This window comes from Watersipora subatra, chromosome 1, assembly GCF_963576615.1.
Source record: "Watersipora subatra chromosome 1, tzWatSuba1.1, whole genome shotgun sequence".
NCBI lineage: Eukaryota > Metazoa > Bryozoa > Gymnolaemata > Cheilostomatida > Watersiporidae > Watersipora > Watersipora subatra.
This window is the reverse complement of record NC_088708.1, coordinates 7,769,783-7,787,142: the sequence shown is the minus strand read 5'-3', so window position 1 is coordinate 7,787,142 and position 17,360 is coordinate 7,769,783. Positions and strand designations below refer to the sequence as shown.

General features: G+C 36.7%; 1 protein-coding gene across 2 annotated transcripts; it reads left to right on the top strand.

The window, feature by feature from the left end:
* The first annotated feature begins 2,764 nt into the window (after positions 1-2,764).
* LOC137385603 (histone-lysine N-trimethyltransferase SMYD5-like) lies at positions 2,765-17,237 on the top strand. 2 transcript variants are annotated; one of them, XM_068072099.1, is made up of 10 exons: positions 2,765-2,812; positions 10,568-10,679; positions 12,047-12,183; positions 12,309-12,500; positions 12,744-12,848; positions 13,873-14,003; positions 15,327-15,472; positions 15,658-15,818; positions 16,004-16,074; positions 16,630-17,237. In XM_068072099.1, the coding sequence occupies exons 1-10, from the start codon at positions 2,765-2,767 to the stop codon at positions 16,754-16,756; spliced, it is 1,230 nt and encodes a 409-aa protein (XP_067928200.1). In that variant the 3' UTR covers positions 16,757-17,237. The 2 variants fall into 2 exon arrangements, with proteins under 2 accessions (XP_067928200.1, XP_067928201.1); XM_068072100.1 differs by having other exon boundaries at positions 2,783-2,838.
* Positions 17,238-17,360: the final 123 nt, after the last annotated feature.

Sequence of the window (17,360 nt, the reverse complement as noted above, 5' to 3'; positions counted from 1 at the left end):
CAGCCATTATTGTCAATCTCAGGATAGGATGAAATGGGTGCCGAATAAATAAATTATATTTCTTGAGAATACCTTCGGTGGCAGAAAGTCTCTACAAAACTTGTTTCTAAAATTTGTATACTATGCATGGTCTCTGACAAAAAAGTTGAGTTTATTCCATACATGACAAAGAACAGGAAAAAGACTACTAGGTGGTCCTGTAATTACCATCACCAGTGCAGAATTGTAATACCTTGTGGTATATATGTTCAAATGACCACAATCAGGTCTCCGCTCAAAATAAAAAGACATTTTATACGACACAATAAAATATATATAAACACTTCAGAGCATACATGTGTAAAAGCAGCTTATGTCTCCACACAAGGTAGGTAGCTCTTTAACAAACATAGTCTTTGCATGAACTGTTAGCCAGTGCTATTACCTAGTGTTTATGTTTAGCCTGCTATGTACAATAGCGCTGTTTTGCCTTATCTGTATGGACTACGATTCTATAGCAGTTAGTGTTTTCAAGCGTATAACGGGGGTTCGGCAAAATTGGTTGCGATCCATAGTTTAGTGGTATATGCCCTTTTAATGAAATGTTTGTGTAGAAAAATTGCAAAAATATTATGAAGAGGACTTTTCACTATTAAGACGTAAGAACAACTTCTTATTAGATGTTGGTGGCCCTAAAAAGGGCCGACAGGGTGGGTGGGTGTACGAGCTAAGACTGTACTAGCAAATTAATCTAGGCTTATGTACGAAACCAGGTAATTCAATTATGACATAATTTAACTGCTACCGGAAACTAATGCGCTCATTGTGATAAATACAAGCCAAAATGCACCCGCTAAAAAAATTATAATGCAGTGGCTGCCTCGGACTTTCAAACAAAAAATTACCAAAAGTATAGAAGGAATGTTCGTTTGATTGTTTGTTATTAACACTCTTTCCTTATTGTATGAGGTATTACAAAAATGTAGCTAAATTTCTATACCATTTATTTAACTGTAAATGTTTGTTCTTTTCAAAAATAACTGTCATGTTGACCTAGAAGCTTCAATTACTAGTAACCACTAGTCATACGTTAAGTTTGCTTCAGCTCACTTATATTACCAGCTATTTTTGTGCTTGATTGGCAGTAGGTGTTTAGTTGGCAAGGCGGGACACACTACGATACTATAATAAATTTATTCAAGTATGGCATATCTTCTTTAGTAACTTTGACAGTTTGGATCAGAGTGTTGCACTGGTGTATTAAATCCGGCTTTCAGCTGTGACATAGAGTCGGTATTATCGGCTCTTGCTTGAATTGTGTTGGTTTATACACAATCTGCTATTGGCTGTGATAAAGAGAGTCTGTATTGTCGGCTTTTGCTGAAGTTACACTGGTATATACACAGTCTGCTATTGGCTGTGATATAGGGAGTGTGTATTATCGGCTCTCCGTTGATTGATGTTGGTTTATACAGTCTGTTGTCGGCTGCGATAGAGTCTGTATTGGCAGCTTTTGATGGAGTTGTTCTGGTATTTACAGTCTGCCTTCAGCTGTGATATAAAGTCTGTATCGATGGATCCTACGTTGGTTGTGTAAGAGTGTGCGGATAACTGTTGACTGTTGGCACCAGTCAACTCGGCAACTATAACAAAGCATCAGTTCCTGCTTGGCCTGGTAAGGGTTTGCCCTGATTTTACTTTACTTTTAATACCTATACTCTAGCAGCTTTTGTGTGGAACAAGTTTTCACACTCATGTTGTTTATTTGCAAAACAGCGGATTAATGGAAAAGAATGGTAAGTAAATTTACAAATCAACTTTGAAATGGTTTACAGCAAATGAGCTAAGCATAATGATGGCGATTATAAATTAAGTAGTCACATTAAATTACTAAAGGGTTCTACATACTTTTTTCAGAGGTTCTAATATGTTCTACAAAATGAATCTCAACAAGATGGTGAAGGTCTACACCAGTAAATGAACAACATCAGTATATGATCACGCAAAACAATACTTTAAACAGATGACAAGCTGATAGCTTCTTGTCAATTGACCCAAAGCTGCTTGATGAATTGTAATTGCACTGGTGTTTGACAGATAGGAAACATAAGCACAAATGTATATTCATAGTAGTTTGTTTAAAAAACGGGATAATATTTTGCAGAACAGCATGAAAACATTATCGAGCCGAAACTAACATTTGATGCCAAAGCCACGCGCAAAAAAGTCGTACAAATAGTAATTGGACAGCAACGGATCTTTAGAGACGCATCTGGCTTAATAAGTGGAAAGTGCGGACATGAAGCCGACACTGCACGTAAAAGATCGGCACCGAAATTAATTCGTTGATATTTGGTTAATGTATGTACGTATAACTTGTATGAAATTGGGATTTTGAGGGAGTTGAATTTTATTACGGTAATTGTCAAAGTTGTTCGTAATATTAAAACGTCAACATATTATGCAGCAAACGAATAAAAATAAGAATTGATATCAAATACGGTTGGTGAATAAAGGGTTCTGATGGCCTTTATTATTATTAGCGGTCAATGGCGCGTCACCGAATAGCTCGAGGACTTTAATCTTGGCATGTAACATGGGCACGCAAAACGTGTCTTAATTAGCTCAGTGTCGTATAGGGGGACTGAATTAACTAAGAGAATCACCGACTTCCATTGTACATGTATATATACACACACGTAATAATCTACTTTTAATATTTACCGTATGCGCTACTATTGCGAATTACGTTTATTTCGGTAGGATTGCAGTCTATGCAAACAAAATGGCAGCCTCTATAGAGCGTGTTTGCGAAAAATTAACACACGAACGTGTATGTCATTTATTTTAAATTTTAATGTATGTAAATTATTTAACGCTTTGCTATTTTACTATGTTTTTTATTAATGGTTGTTGTTAAAAATACGTAACAGCTAAACAAGATATGGTAAAAAAGAATTCCTTTTTCATTCGTTGCCATTCCCTTCTCATTGTTTCAACGTTATGCTTTTTGTGATGTTTTGTTTGGGCTACTTAAACTTCATCAGACGATGTAATATAAAATTGTCGATTGTGGTCAGTCTGAAATCGGGTGATAAACAATTTCCAACATAGGCCTTTCAGGGTTGTATATCTGCAACGCCTAATTTCGTTCTGACGCTGCCAAATAGCTGTTCGGGAGCTCCAGTTCTTTTCTTCACGTCACCTTCTTGTTATGTTTCATTTTAAGTTCATAGTTGTATCTAAGCGCGTGTTGTAAACTGATGACCGGTATCTGAGATCACAAACTCTAGGGTTCCTCAGTTATTAAGAATCTCTCTCACAACCTGTATGCATAGAGTGTGCTGTTGTTATCCTCAACTCCTTGACCATTTTGAGAAATAGTCTTTTATTATTAGATAATCCACGCATGTGCATTAAGCAAATCCATGACCAGTTTCTTGAATGGATATTCAGGAATTGCGACTGGTAGCATTCGTTCCCGCTTACCCTCATGCTTCACCAACAGGCAAGGTTCACAGGCTAGACATTTATCCTCAATTTTTTTCTATAAACCTGGCTAAAATACAGCTGCCTGAGCTTTGCAAGGTTTTGGTGACAACTCAGTGTACCTGATGTAAATACTGGTCGACTTCATCCCTAAGAGAAGTAGGAATGACCAACCAATCCCTATAAATAGCAGACCATCAACAGTATTAAGAGCCACTCAAGTATTCCAATATGAAACCTCTATTTGAGCTCTCTTTTTTAATGTTGGCTATCTTTCTTTAAATAGCTGTCAAGCTACTGCCAGTTCTTCATTTCTCAATGTAGCCACAGCATATTTACTCATACATGTAGCATCAGGTGACTGGACAACTACACTGCAAACCTGAAGCAATAGATCAAGACCCAAATTTTTAGACAATTTAGTACTTGCTGGAAATGTATGAGATGAGGTGTCAGCTAAAATAATATCCTTCGCCGGAATGTGCACTAACTTGATGGAATGAGGCAATTGATCAAGTTTCGTTGATGCTAGCTTCGGTGAAAGCGATCCGTCTCCACAGTGACCAGGCCATTCCTATAACAGTAATATTTAAATCACATCACCGCAAAGTCCTTAGTCAAAAGTTCTTTTTCGATAGGAAATACTGCTGCTGGCATTCTGTCATAGATTTTGCAGCAAACTACCAGCTTGTCTCCTTGAGGTAGCACAGATCCTATGGAGTGTGCGCAGGAATCAGCAAATACTGTAATGAGTTTGCTGTAATCAAAGACTCCTAGCATTTGAGCCTCTCTTACACAATCTTTGATGGCATCAAAGGCCTCTTCCTGAGCCTTCTCCCACATAACATTGACTTGTCTTTACTGATCATATGCAATGGTTGCATCAACTCGGTCTAATAAAGGATAAATTTTGATAAACTTACAAACCCAAAAATTTCTCTAATGCCTTATCTTCAGAAACAGTTATCTCCAATGCTTTTTTGCACCAATTTTCTGCTCGCTGGTACTAACACCATTCTCAGGCATCTCGTGCCTCAGGAAGTAAACTTGATTTGGAGCACACACCTTTTTTTGTTACGTGTCAGTCCAGCACCCTGACATCTCTGAAGCACTTGTCGCAAGTGCAAATTATGCAGTTCTTGTGTTAGTGCATGCCAAACATCTGAGCATGGAACATCTGGCCCATTATAGATGCCTATGGGAAACGTGAGTATCAATACTCATCAAATGGGGTGACAATGTAAGTCTACTGAGATGAGGCATAACTGAGTCGGACTTAATGAAACCTTGTTTTCCATCCAAACAGCAGAATACTTTAGAGCCATTCAGCCTAGAGAATGTCTCAGTTGTAACAGGTATGTCGCATTGGGTTCTAATCAGTTAATCAGTTGATATCATCAGCGATGACTGTTTTATTCATTTGCAGTTCATGATGTAATGACTTGCCATTCATACCAGCCAAAATGGGCTTTCTACATCAAGTTTTGATGCTCAACAGCCTAACTACAGTAGCCACCAGCTAGTATCAAGTACGAATGAGCTCATTGGTATTTTCATTTGTGCCCTGCACTCGACTGGAGAACAAAATGCTGCAAAGTGTTGAGTTATCTCAAGGCTGAAAATATCTTGTAAAGCCATCCAAAGCGTGAATAAATAATGTGTTTGCTGTCACCTCTTCACCCTGTACTGCCCGAGGTGTCGCTTATCTAACAATTTGTTCTGCCTGCTCACCCATTATATATATCAACTAGCCGAATGCTGGCATTGCACAAGTAATAAAAAAGGTTTTGCACAAAAAAGCAACATTTATTTAACTTTTATTTAATTTTTAAATGAAGTGGTTTATTTATGTGTGTCCTGTAAGTTTAATGACGTTTGTGCTATGTATACATATATTTATAGCATTTTGGGGAAGTATGGGCAGGTACTTTTCTAGTAAAAAAATTTTTGGGAAATTAGTGCAAGCATAAAGCGTAGGCATTTTAACCAATCGCCGTTAAAGACTGGCAGTTATAATGAGTATTATATAAACTATTATTTCATTGTATCGGAAGGAAACCATTTGGCTTAATGGGTTAGTTCTGAGGAGGTTCCGAGTTCAAATCCAGCATAAAGCAGATGTTTCATTCATGAAACTATCGCCATAACTGGACAAATGACAAACGCTGAGCTTTATATATGTACTAGCTGTGCTACCCGGCGTTGCTCATGTAATAAAAAAGTCTTTCGACAGAAAAAAAAATTTTATACAACATTTACCATTCTAATTTTTAAACTTCATATCAAGGAAAAATTTTTTTTGTGCAGTTCAAATGAATTGAGAAAAAAAAAATAAAACAAAGGTTTTCAAACTTTCAGACAACTGTAACTATTAAATTTAATTTTCAACTTTAAAGATGTACTAGCAACAAAATTCACAATACAGTTATTTGATTTCAAAAGATTCACCATATCTGTGTGGTAGGTGCAAAATATGTGAAGATGTGATTACAAGCTCTTAGCAGCTCGAAAACGAACAGCTAATCGCAGCCATCACAAAAACGCTGTAGATTAGAATCCCTTTCTAAAATGGCTCAAATGAGACATAGCTGAACAAGATGGCTTCTGTTTACACTTTTATGCAACCTCATTCGTCAAAGTATTTTCACGAATACGCTTCTCGCATTCAATAAAACCATGTCTATTGTCCTTATGCGTCTATTTCATCATCATTTTAATGCTGTCATTTTGAGCACTGGCATCTCACAACCCACTGTAAAAATTTGTTTAATTTTTAACCTTAGCTCAAAGGAGTGCATATCATCCTCTGATAAAAATGAGGAGCCTGTTGGTCACCTGTGATCGTCAAAAAATGCTGCAGAAATTATTTTCGCTGTTTGGCAGGAAGTATGGGTCACATGATCAGATTACGACTAGATGATTAGACCAAGCCGAAACAAAACTGTAAAGTAGCGAGCATCTATATTTGATACGGGCTTTATGGTAGAGCCTGCAGTGTTTCTCATAAACTAGCGCTATGAGATGTTTTATATTTAGCTTGTTTTGGCCTTTCAATTCACATGAGAACATCACGTGTCGAAACAATAACTAAATTGTTTGAGTAAGTCAGAAAAATAAATTTATTCCAACCTACGGCGTTTTCGTGATGGCGGTTATTAACTGTTCATTTTTGAGCTCTTAAAAGCTTGTAATCACATTTTCACATACAGCAGAGTAAGACATGGTGAATCTTTTGATACCAAATAACTGTAATGTGAATTTTGTTGCAAGGCAACCTTTAAAGAAGCGTTTCGTTGAAATAATTTAGGAGGAAAAATAATCATTTAAAGGTGTTTAAATGTAAATGGGAAATCATTAGCAAGTAATGGCTAACTGTAGTCTTTTTTGCTACGATTACAATGAAAAATTATTTGGTTTACAATTATATGATTTTAGTTCGCTTCAGTGTTGGCATGCGAAAATATCGTAGGCTATAGACGTACATAGAGTGGTATAGAAATCCATAATAATTATCTAATGCAATCAACTCCTGGTAAAAATCATTATCATTAAAAAATAGTAACAAAACAATATGTTAACCTTAGTAACTACAGGTACCTAAAATAACTTTAATGCATTTTGTGATTATGATCTGAAAAATAATATAGGATTACAATGTACTACGTGAAGAGTTCGTACCTTCAAGACAGATGTGTAATATAAATGCTGAATCTAACTTTTAAATGAATTTAGCTTACTAAACACATGCTTGAAAGAAGTTTTAGTATGTATTTTAGTGAACTTCAAAGTTTGAACTAAAATTTTATCATTTATTCGTTTGCGAATGCGCTTTTGTCATAGCGAATAACGCTGAACTCGCCATGGCGAGCAACCCATTTCTCTTAATAACGCATATAATCAGTATACAAATCGCCAAATCTTAATTTTGAGAGAAGTTATTGTTGATATCGGTGTGGCGGAAAAAATTCGTCTTAACGAAAAAGTATCATGTTTTCTCGAGTTACAAAAAATATTTTTAATAGGTACATCATGACGCGTGGGCGCAAGTAATGCTCAAATAGTACGTCATTTAGCGAATGCATACGCTATACGGCATATGACTTCGATCAATATGCCTGGTATAGCTCAGTGGGTCCTGAGCTACTGGACCCATTGACTGACTGGACAAACTGACGGTATGAATTTTAGTAATTTTCTGAAAATTTTAGTACCTATAGTTAGACATACTGAAGTACAGACGACAAACTTTGAGAAGCGTATATGTAGATTCACGTGGCGATGCGATTCTCGCTCACAAAGTCCGCTAGTAAAGTGATAACTCGTCAACTTATGTCTCTATTCATCTCAACATTTAGCAGCATTAGCAAAACTTATCAGGCCTGCACCTATTAAACTGTACTCATTTGATTCATTTCCTGCAGTCTGTCACGGCAAATCCTCGCCCTTCAGAAATGGTTGGATAAAGGTGTTCATTTAGTACAACAAAACGCATGCATCATAATATTTATTTTCTTGCCCTTGTATTACTCTGTCTAGTGGTTGTAGTTTGTGGCTACAATATGGGAGAAATGTTAGTAATTTATTCGCTTCCATATTCTATGGCATAATCAATAGCAGGAATAGAAATTTGGCTGGAATGCTTATACATCAGCAGCAAGACTGGCTGTTCTTTGGAACATTTTGCATATTTTTCAAAACGCTGCTACCATTTAAGAAATATATCTTGGTTAGTTTATCCAGAGGATTGCTCAGAACCAGAACTTCCAGGTGGTGTCTCATCCAACATTGATTCTTTAAAATTAACTTTAGACAATTTGGTATTGGGGAATATACCCTCCTTGGGCTTTCATGCATCCTATGGTTGTTACCAATGCGCCCTTTTTCGCAGATGTTGCAATTCTTGTTTGACATTCTTCTCGGCTAGTATCTTGGGGATTTTTATGTGGTGGTTAGGGCAGTTTTATCAACTTTCCAGACATTTGCCTCTGAAAACTTGTTCCTCGCTAACGCACTCTCAAGATTATTAAAAAAGGTGGTTACGTTTGTTATAACCAGTGGCTCGACATAAACTAGTTGCTTCTGGGGTTCTTACAATAATCCTGTTGTGCTGCTTTAGAAATACATGGATCCAGTCTGCGCCTCTAACATTTATCAATAATAAATTTCCACAATACAACCTTCATTATTTTCCATGTAAAACAACATCAACCATAAACACAGACATGGAGGTCAATAATTGCAATTGACCAAACCTGATACTGTAATAGTATCCTATTTTTTGGCTTATTCTAATGGAAATTCTCTCATCATCATTTTGTCAGACTTGCATGATGCTTTGATGTCTGTATTAAGGAATTTTCTAGCATGGTTTCTTCATCATGAAAAATCTGTCTGTCTATAATTTGGTCGCTATGCAATCGTTTCCACATCGTCTCCTGCATCCAGTACATTATTTCTCTTTATCCCTTCTCCAGGATAGTTTTAGGTATACAATAAACCTTGGCTGCCTCCCGCAAACTCAAACCACTATCTACAGTATAACTTCTTCCACTGCTCGCTCATTTAAATATGGCAATTTACTGTCTAATATAAGCTTCAGAATGGAAAATGAAAAATCAATAGCAAAAAACATGATTATTATAACTAGTGTTATAAATAGGGCATAGTGTGACATGTCCCATTGTATCCATAGGCTGAAATTTTACTCAAAATGACTTGCCTAATACAAAAAAAATTCCTTCAAGCATAATTATTATATAATAAGATTCTCATTACGTACCAATAGGAAAAAATGTTTTATTTTGTATAAATGTTTGAACCATAATGAAAAATTCAAAAGGTTTACTTGCAACAAAATTCACATTAAAGTTATTTGGTATTAAAAGGCTCACCATGTCTTACTCTGTTGTGATGTAGGTGCAAAGTATGAGGAAATGTGATTACAAGCTCTTAAAAGTTCAAAAACGAACAGTTAATCGCAGCCATCACGAAAATGCCGTAGTTTGGAATCTCTTCATTTCGATGACGTACTCAAACATTGTGGTTATTGTTTTGACACGTGATGTCATCATGTGAAGTTAAATACCAATAAAAGGCTCAATATAAAACGTCTCGTAGCACTAGTTTATGACTAACACTTCGGGTTCTACCAAAAAGCCCGTATCAAATATAGACGCTCGCTACTTTACTGCTTCGTTTCAGCCTAGTCTAATCATCTAGTTGTAATTTGATCATGTGAGTAGACATAGTAAATATTTTGATACCAAATAACTGTAATGTAAATTTTGTTGCAAGTCAACCTTTAAAATTTTGTGGAAGAGTATAAAACTACTTTTTCGGTCAAAAATAATGTTTCACTCACCATTTCCTTACAGTTTTCACCAGGCTCATGATCTCAATATGGTGGATAGAACATGTGTCTTTCTGTTGGAATTTCAATACAAAAGTTATGAGAAGAGAAATATTTCCAAAATATTGCATTGTCCCACATTACCCCTGTCCTAACTGACCCCCCCCCCTCCCCCGTCTCCCCTACACCGGGTTTTACGGCGTATAGTGCATTTGTTTTAATAGGTGTAAGTGTTTGAGGTGTAGAATGAATTACCATATATTCTCAGTGGAATGTTAGCTCCAACATATGACAATTTTAACATATGAAGCAAATCTTGGAATGAACTTACTTTGTATGTAGAGGTCTGGCAGTACTAGGAGTTTGCCACTGGAGTATGGCAAAGAAGTCTTTAAACAGCTTCGGGTAAAGCCATGTAAAATGTACCTGAGAATCTGTGTAGCCGATAATTCCACATTTCTTGGCTTTAATGCTAAGTGGAAATTTACACGTGTACCATACTAAATCGCAATTGGTTCACTTCAACTTTTGCTGCGGTGGTTTTTTGAGCCCAAATTTAATACAGCATCATTTAAGACACTCAAGGGATTGTTTCTGCGATGTGGCTATTAGCAACAGCGCCACATATCTGATATTTTTGTCAAGTTGACGGATCAACATAGTTTAGCTGCATTTTGCTGTTCAGTTCTTGTTTGTTGTATCTGTCTAAAAAGTGTGATGGCTGTCATACTATGAGTTCTTTAACTACAGGGCAGAGGGTTGTTTACAACAGAGTATGTGCGTGCCGGGGACGTGCTGTTTGAAGAGGAACCACTTGTTGCATGCCAGTTCAGCTGGAATGCTTGCTGCCACTTTGATGCCTGTAATATTTTGCAATCTATCAAGCTTGAGTCGAGATGTTGCTGAAGTAGATGTCTTCTGTACCTAGTTTCACACACAAACTAGATCATAACTTGGTTTTTTAGCTGGAATAACATTTTGGTTAACATTTACTAATTGTTAAGTGGACAGTTGACATTGGCGTTTAATAATTGATGGCCATAATTCGCTTTTGTGGTTGAAAGTAATGACAAGCAAGAACTAAAAGTATAGAGAAAATAGCTATATTTGTTTAATTTGAAATCATCCTTTTGGCACTGTATTGTGTGCATTTAGAAGTGCCTGGTGCTTAAGTTCACTACTTATTGACTACACCTAGTACAATGTTTGGTGCTCCAGGTGATTACTGTACTGGCTACACCTAGCACAATGTCTGGTGCTCTAGGTGACTACTGTATTAACTACATCTAGCACAATGTTTGGTGTTCTAGGTGATTACTGTACTGACTACATCTAGTACAATGTCTATAGCTCTAGGTGACTACTGTATTGACTACATCTAGCACAATATTTGGTGCTCTAGGTGACTACTGTATTGACTGGATCTAGCACAATGTTTGGTGCTCTAGGTGATCACTGTACTGACTACATCTAGCACAATGTCTGGTGCTCTAGGTGACTACTGTATTGACTACATCTAACACAATGTTTGGTGCTCCAAGTGATTACTGTATTGACTACATCTAGTACAATGTCTGGTGCTCTAAGTGATTACTGTATTGACTACATCTAGTACAATGTTTGGTGCTCTAGGTGACTACTGTATTGACTACATCTAGCACAATGTCTGGTGCTCTAAGTGATTACTGTATTGACTACATCTAGTACAATGTCTGGTGCTCTAGGTGACTACTGTATTGACTACATCTAGCACAATGTCTGGTGCTCTAAGTGATTACTGTATTGACTACATCTAGTACAATGTTTGGTGCTCTAGGTGACTACTGTATTGATTACATCTAGCACAATGTCTGGTGCTCTAAGTGATTACTGTATTGACTACATCTAGTACAATGTTTGGTGCTCTAGGTGACCACTGTATTGACTACATCTAGCACAATGTCTGGTGCTCTAAGTGACTACTGTATTGACTACATCTAGTACAATGTTTGGTGCTATAGGTGACTACTGTATTGACTACATCTAGCACAATGTCTGGTGCTCTAAGTGACTACTGTATTGACTACATCTAGCACAATGTTTGGTGCTCTAGCTGACCACTGTACTGACTACATCTAGCACAATGTCTGGTGCTCCAAGTGATTACTGTATTGACTACATCTAGCACAATGTCTGTTGGTCTAGGTTATTACTGTATTGACTGCATCAGCTCAATGTTTGGTTTTTTAGGTGATTACTGTATGCGAAGTCTTGAGACTGCTGAGCAAAATGCCAGAAGATTGTCTAAGCAAGAAAGTTTAGTGCTGCCTCACCCAGAATGCTGCGAAACTCAACTTCTTCAGCATGTAGTTTGCGAAGGTTGTGGTGTGAGTTCACTTTTTTCTGCATTGATATATTTACTCGTCATCAGAATAAAGTGGCTCAATTTGCTCTGTTTTATAATCTTATTGGTGTTTAGTAAAGTATGCAACATTTTCAATGGCATATTTAGACACGCTACTGCTGTGCTGAGTGCAGGAGCACAGCCTTTACCAAGTACCATAGAAGCATCTGTGATGGCTCTAAAAAAGAACTGGAAAGTCATCCTCTGAGAGTACTGGAAAACACATGGAAGGACATGCATTTTCCTCCAGAAACAACAAGCATAGGTCTCTTTGTTAAATTGTTTGCCATGCTGCAGCAGGTGAGTCCAGATGCATTCATTATTTTCTTCTCTGGTCTATGAGGCACGTCTTAAATATGACATAATTATGCTCCAGATCTGCCAAGACTTAAACAGTTTTATTACATATTTTCGGGTAAAGTTTTGTATTTGTTAGGTTGATTTCTTTTTCTCGGAAGAAAATGCATGGAAGATTTAACAGTCAGTTATGTATGACCTAGAAGACATTTACATCTTTTGATTATGTTTCAGTTATGATTTTAGGCTGACAAAAAAGATGTTCTATTAGCAAAGTTGGAAAAGTTTTGTAGCAAATCAAAAGAAGAGGACACCAACCATGTTCACAAGTTGCTGGGTCCACAGTTTGTTGTAAGTTGTTAGGCCATAGGTGTCCTTCAACCTCTAGGTGTTGCTGTTAATTTGTCGAGCAGTCAGTACATGTAGTTATATAACGCGTTACTGCCGCTATGTAACTAACCTTTTGCTCAGTTTCATCAGCATACCATTAGGTTTTGCAAGATTTAAGCTCCTTTTCGAAGAAAACTTAAAGTTTCAAGTGTTTCCCCATGCTAGTCACGAGTCTGTAGTCAAAACCAATATGAAAGATAAATTGACGCATGTTGTGCCAGTTGGATCTTTAAGTCATTTTCTATTCCGTGTTTAATGCTGTTTCATTCTGGGAAATATGAAAGACTGAAAGGCTAGTTGCATGCTCGTAAAGAGTTGAACAAGGAGTGGCAAGAGTGAACAACTCCTTCGGAATGTTATGCAAAGAGCTGTAGAATTTTGAGAAAAAACTCAAGCATTGGTTTGACTCTCTTTATCTCATTTTATGCATATTGTACTTTAAAGATTCTACTCACAATGACGTTAAAATCAATCATTTCATTAAACAATTAATAATTAAAATAACAGAAAACCACGGACTCACTTTTCATGTGCAATGCTTAGCTAACATGGACTACTCGTTATAATCGGATCATGTGGAAATCCCTCAGCAAGTTCTAATTATACTAGCAAACATTCTGACTCTCTCCGACTTTATGACAAGGTAGCGGCTATTAATTTATTTAGTTGGCTGCCTAAAAATGAGCAAGCTTGAATTAATGTTACCCTCATCACTCATAAGACATTAAAACATAAAGTTGAGTTAGTTTCCGCGCTCATAAACTTCTAGTGAAGAAGCTGTTGAGATATGGTACAACTGAAAACATCTAATATTATTTGTGAATACTTGTTTATAGTATTCTTATTAAATAATGGTAGTATGTTTCTTGAGCTTTGGGTTGTTTGCAATTCGTGAATGATTGGGACTGTTCAAGTACATATCTCACAACTCACCGTTATAACGAACTTCAGAGATTAGATGACTCTCCGGGTTCACTTTACGCAGGAAAACCTCGAAGTGTTAAGGGAGATGCTATTACAACTTTTTGGAGAACTTGTTCCAGACTGGTTGACTTGCGATGGTTTCCGCTCACTCTTTGCAATGGTTGGAAGAAATGGACAAGGCATCGGTACGAGGTCTGTCATGCCTTGCAGCACCTTGTGCTTTGATTATTTCCAATATTAACTCCTATAGCCTCTCACCATATTGTTATTCTTAGATGTCATAGCCAGGTCTCACTCAGACAGCATTGAGACCAATGCTGTCACCAATAATGTCATCCAATTTCTGTGTTGGATTCCTTTAGGTCATTGTAGCCATTATTTTTGGCTAGTATTGTCTAAAATATTTTTTAGGACTGATTAAACCAAAATTACTTCACGTATAACCAAGGTTTGACTCAACATTAATAAGAAATTTTTTCTGATAACTCTTTCATAGGCCAAATTTCAGTTTGTTTTTTTGGTCTCTCTTCTGCCTGATGGTTCATTAAAACTCGGCTAACTATAGAAGTTTGCTTGTGTTTACATAATATTTCAAGCCGCTTTAAGGAAAAAAACTCAAATAATTCAGGCTGTTGCTATACCCCTAGTGTAATAAATATAGGAGATTTTGTAGTTACATGTGCAAGATTGATAAAACAAAATTAATGCTAGCGCTGAATTACCACTATAATATATATATTGTAATAGTGGACAGTTGCACATAATAGACTAAAGTTTTTCATGGAGTAAGGTTGGATAGGAAAGCACCGTCAATTATATCGATAGCAAAATTTTCTTGGCTAGTGTTTAGTTTATCTCAATCAGGGTTCACATAAGCATATAAATTATACAAATTATACGGTTAAACCCCAACTTTCAAAGTTATTCTGATGTGATATTCTTTTTACGTCAAAACTGTCATGTCTGGAAGCGAATATTTTATAAGAATGCATTGTACTTCACTTAATTTGTTGCACAACTCAAATACTTAATAATAAATGCCACAACCAATTAAATATAGCATTAAAATGAGCGCATTATATAAAACTATGTAAAAAAACTGAACTCATTGTAAAAACGAAATGAAAACAGTAACAATCAGTAAAATAGGAGAAATCAGGAGAATACATTTGTACTACTGTAGTTTGTGTGAATTCATTAATTTATAGTTCTAGTCTGACTAGTGTATGAGATGCATCCTACCCTTTCCCACAGATAATTTGTTTACCTAAAAAGCATGGCCATGATATCAGGAGTTTGATGATATCCGTAGTTATGTATGGTTTCATTTGCCAAAACCTACATGCATTTTAAATCAAAAATATTGAGTCGAATCTGGCCCATATCCACTTGCATCAAACTGATTTCTTATTTTGGCCTCTTATAAAACAAATTGTTAGGGTTACATGTTAGGATTTTATTACCTGCCGTGTGTACAAGGTCTCCCGTTGTTGCATTTTACATTTTCTCTAAAAGCTCGCTAGAAGTTTGGGAGAGAAATTGCAATGAGCTGGACCTTCCCAAAGCATTAAAAGATCAGCTGGATGAATTTATTAGCATGATGCGGGAAGAAATACGAGTTGCTGACTCCACATACATAGATGAAGATGGAATTGAGCAATGTAGGTCATCGATTCTTTTCTTCCTGTAGGCTGTTTGCATTAGCATTGCTGTTAGTAATTTCTTTTTAGTAAACCGAACTGTTATACATGTATATATTACTATTACGTGTTATTTTGTGTATATAATATATCATTATATACACGGTATAATTATTAATATACATTATATTGCATCTTCTTGGTAGATTGTGACAATGTTCATCCGTTTCTCGACTGTGAAGGCTCTGGTCTCTACTCGATGCAGAGCGCTATCAATCACAGCTGTGTCCCCAACGCTGAAGTCAATTTTCCTTACAACAATTTTGTCTGTCGAGTTGTTGCTACTCAGGACATCCTTCCTGATCAGGTTTTTACTCATTCTCCATCGTTCTCATATGACTTTATTTTTCTGTCACGCCATCGTCCTACAAGTATGCTCTACTGTCACACATGAGCTCTACTGTCACATCAGAACTCTATTGTTGTACGTTTGCTCTATTGTTGCACTTGCACTGTTGCAGATATATATATTCCCTCCCTATGTGCTTGTAGGAAGTATTCATCTCATACTTGGATGACTGCATGCTCGGCAGCAGTCGACACAGCCGGCAGAAAAATCTTAAGTAAGACTACAGTTTCATACATTTAGTGCCCTTATTGCAAAATTTTGTGCGGTCACATATCTTGCTTAGCAGCTCATAAAGGCTTCCTCTCTCAGATGAATCATGGAGAGTGGCTGGAATATTGACATCGCTACCCTATCTCATCATTATTCGTCATTTAAATAATATGTACTTGAACTAATTTCATTTAGATGGTGAATCACTCTGAGAGAGGTAGTAGTGACATTGTATTGTTGTGTCTAATGCAAGAATGGGGCATCTTAATTTCTGTATCTAAGACGGTAAAAATTTGTTGAATTGATTTTTAGGAAGCTTACAAGCCTAAAAAACATTTGAAGTTCATCATACAAACTTTTAGGTAGATATTTGTTTCTTTGTACTTTGAAGCATCGGTCCAAAGCAGTAGTTACCTAAATGAATCGAACAGTTATCATGCCATGAGCAATGGTCGGTCATTGCTTGTAATGTTAGTCTGTGTAGATGTGGAGTTGTCATTCATTGGATAGAGTCAACGATTCCTTTGCCTAGCGAATTAGTGTTGTTGTTCGCTTGCAGAGAGAATTACCTTTTTGTGTGCGGGTGCGAGAAGTGCATGGCTCAGGCGAATGACCCGGATGTTACAAGTGAAGAGGATTCCGATTTAGACTCTGATGAGTACATAGAGGAGGATTCTATGAGCTAGATAAAGATCAGATGGGCTAGCAAAAATATCTCTATGGCTTGGCAATTGTATCGGCTAGCAAACTGCACTTTCAGCAAATAGACAGTCCTATATGCTGTAAAATACGTCTATGGCTACCGAATAGCTCTTTAGATATAGAACTGTAAACAAGCTATAAACAACTATAAACAAGCTGACATTTCTGAGCAAGCTGGTCGGGTATGTGGTCATGCACAACTTTCTAGCTCAATAGAGATATTTCTGTGAGCGTGTTCTCTTCTTAAATTTGTTGGCATTGTAATCGGTTGCCATTTTTATAGAATGATTTTTAAACTTGCTGTTGTCGTCACCAGATTCTCTCGATTTTGGCTGCCATTGTCAAGGATGCTCTCTAAACTAGCGATATATTTTGGAACAGATTCATTGCCACTTAACGGATTATTATGTAAAATAGTCTGATAGGGATTTTTGCATGTTATAAATATTTATTGCAAAAAAATACATTCATTGATATTGATAAAAAAGTGTATGGATTGATGCGGGCAGGCATGATGGTAATAGATAATGTTGGTTCATGTTAAAGAGGCGCATGGTCCGAGGTTGATATAATACTGAGGAGCAGAGC

What these genes read in the sequence shown, in the direction of transcription:
- LOC137385603 (XM_068072099.1), top strand. Translation starts at nt 2,765, where the DNA reads ATGGCAGCCTCTATAGAGCGTGTTTGCGAAAAATTAACACACGAACGT. An exon ending in TTGCTGCCACTTTGATGCCT is followed by an intron (nt 10,680 to 12,046) that starts GTAATATTTTGC and finishes TTGGTTTTTTAG; the next exon opens with GTGATTACTGTATGCGAAGT. An exon ending in AGGACATCCTTCCTGATCAG is followed by an intron (nt 15,819 to 16,003) that starts GTTTTTACTCAT and finishes ATGTGCTTGTAG; the next exon opens with GAAGTATTCATCTCATACTT.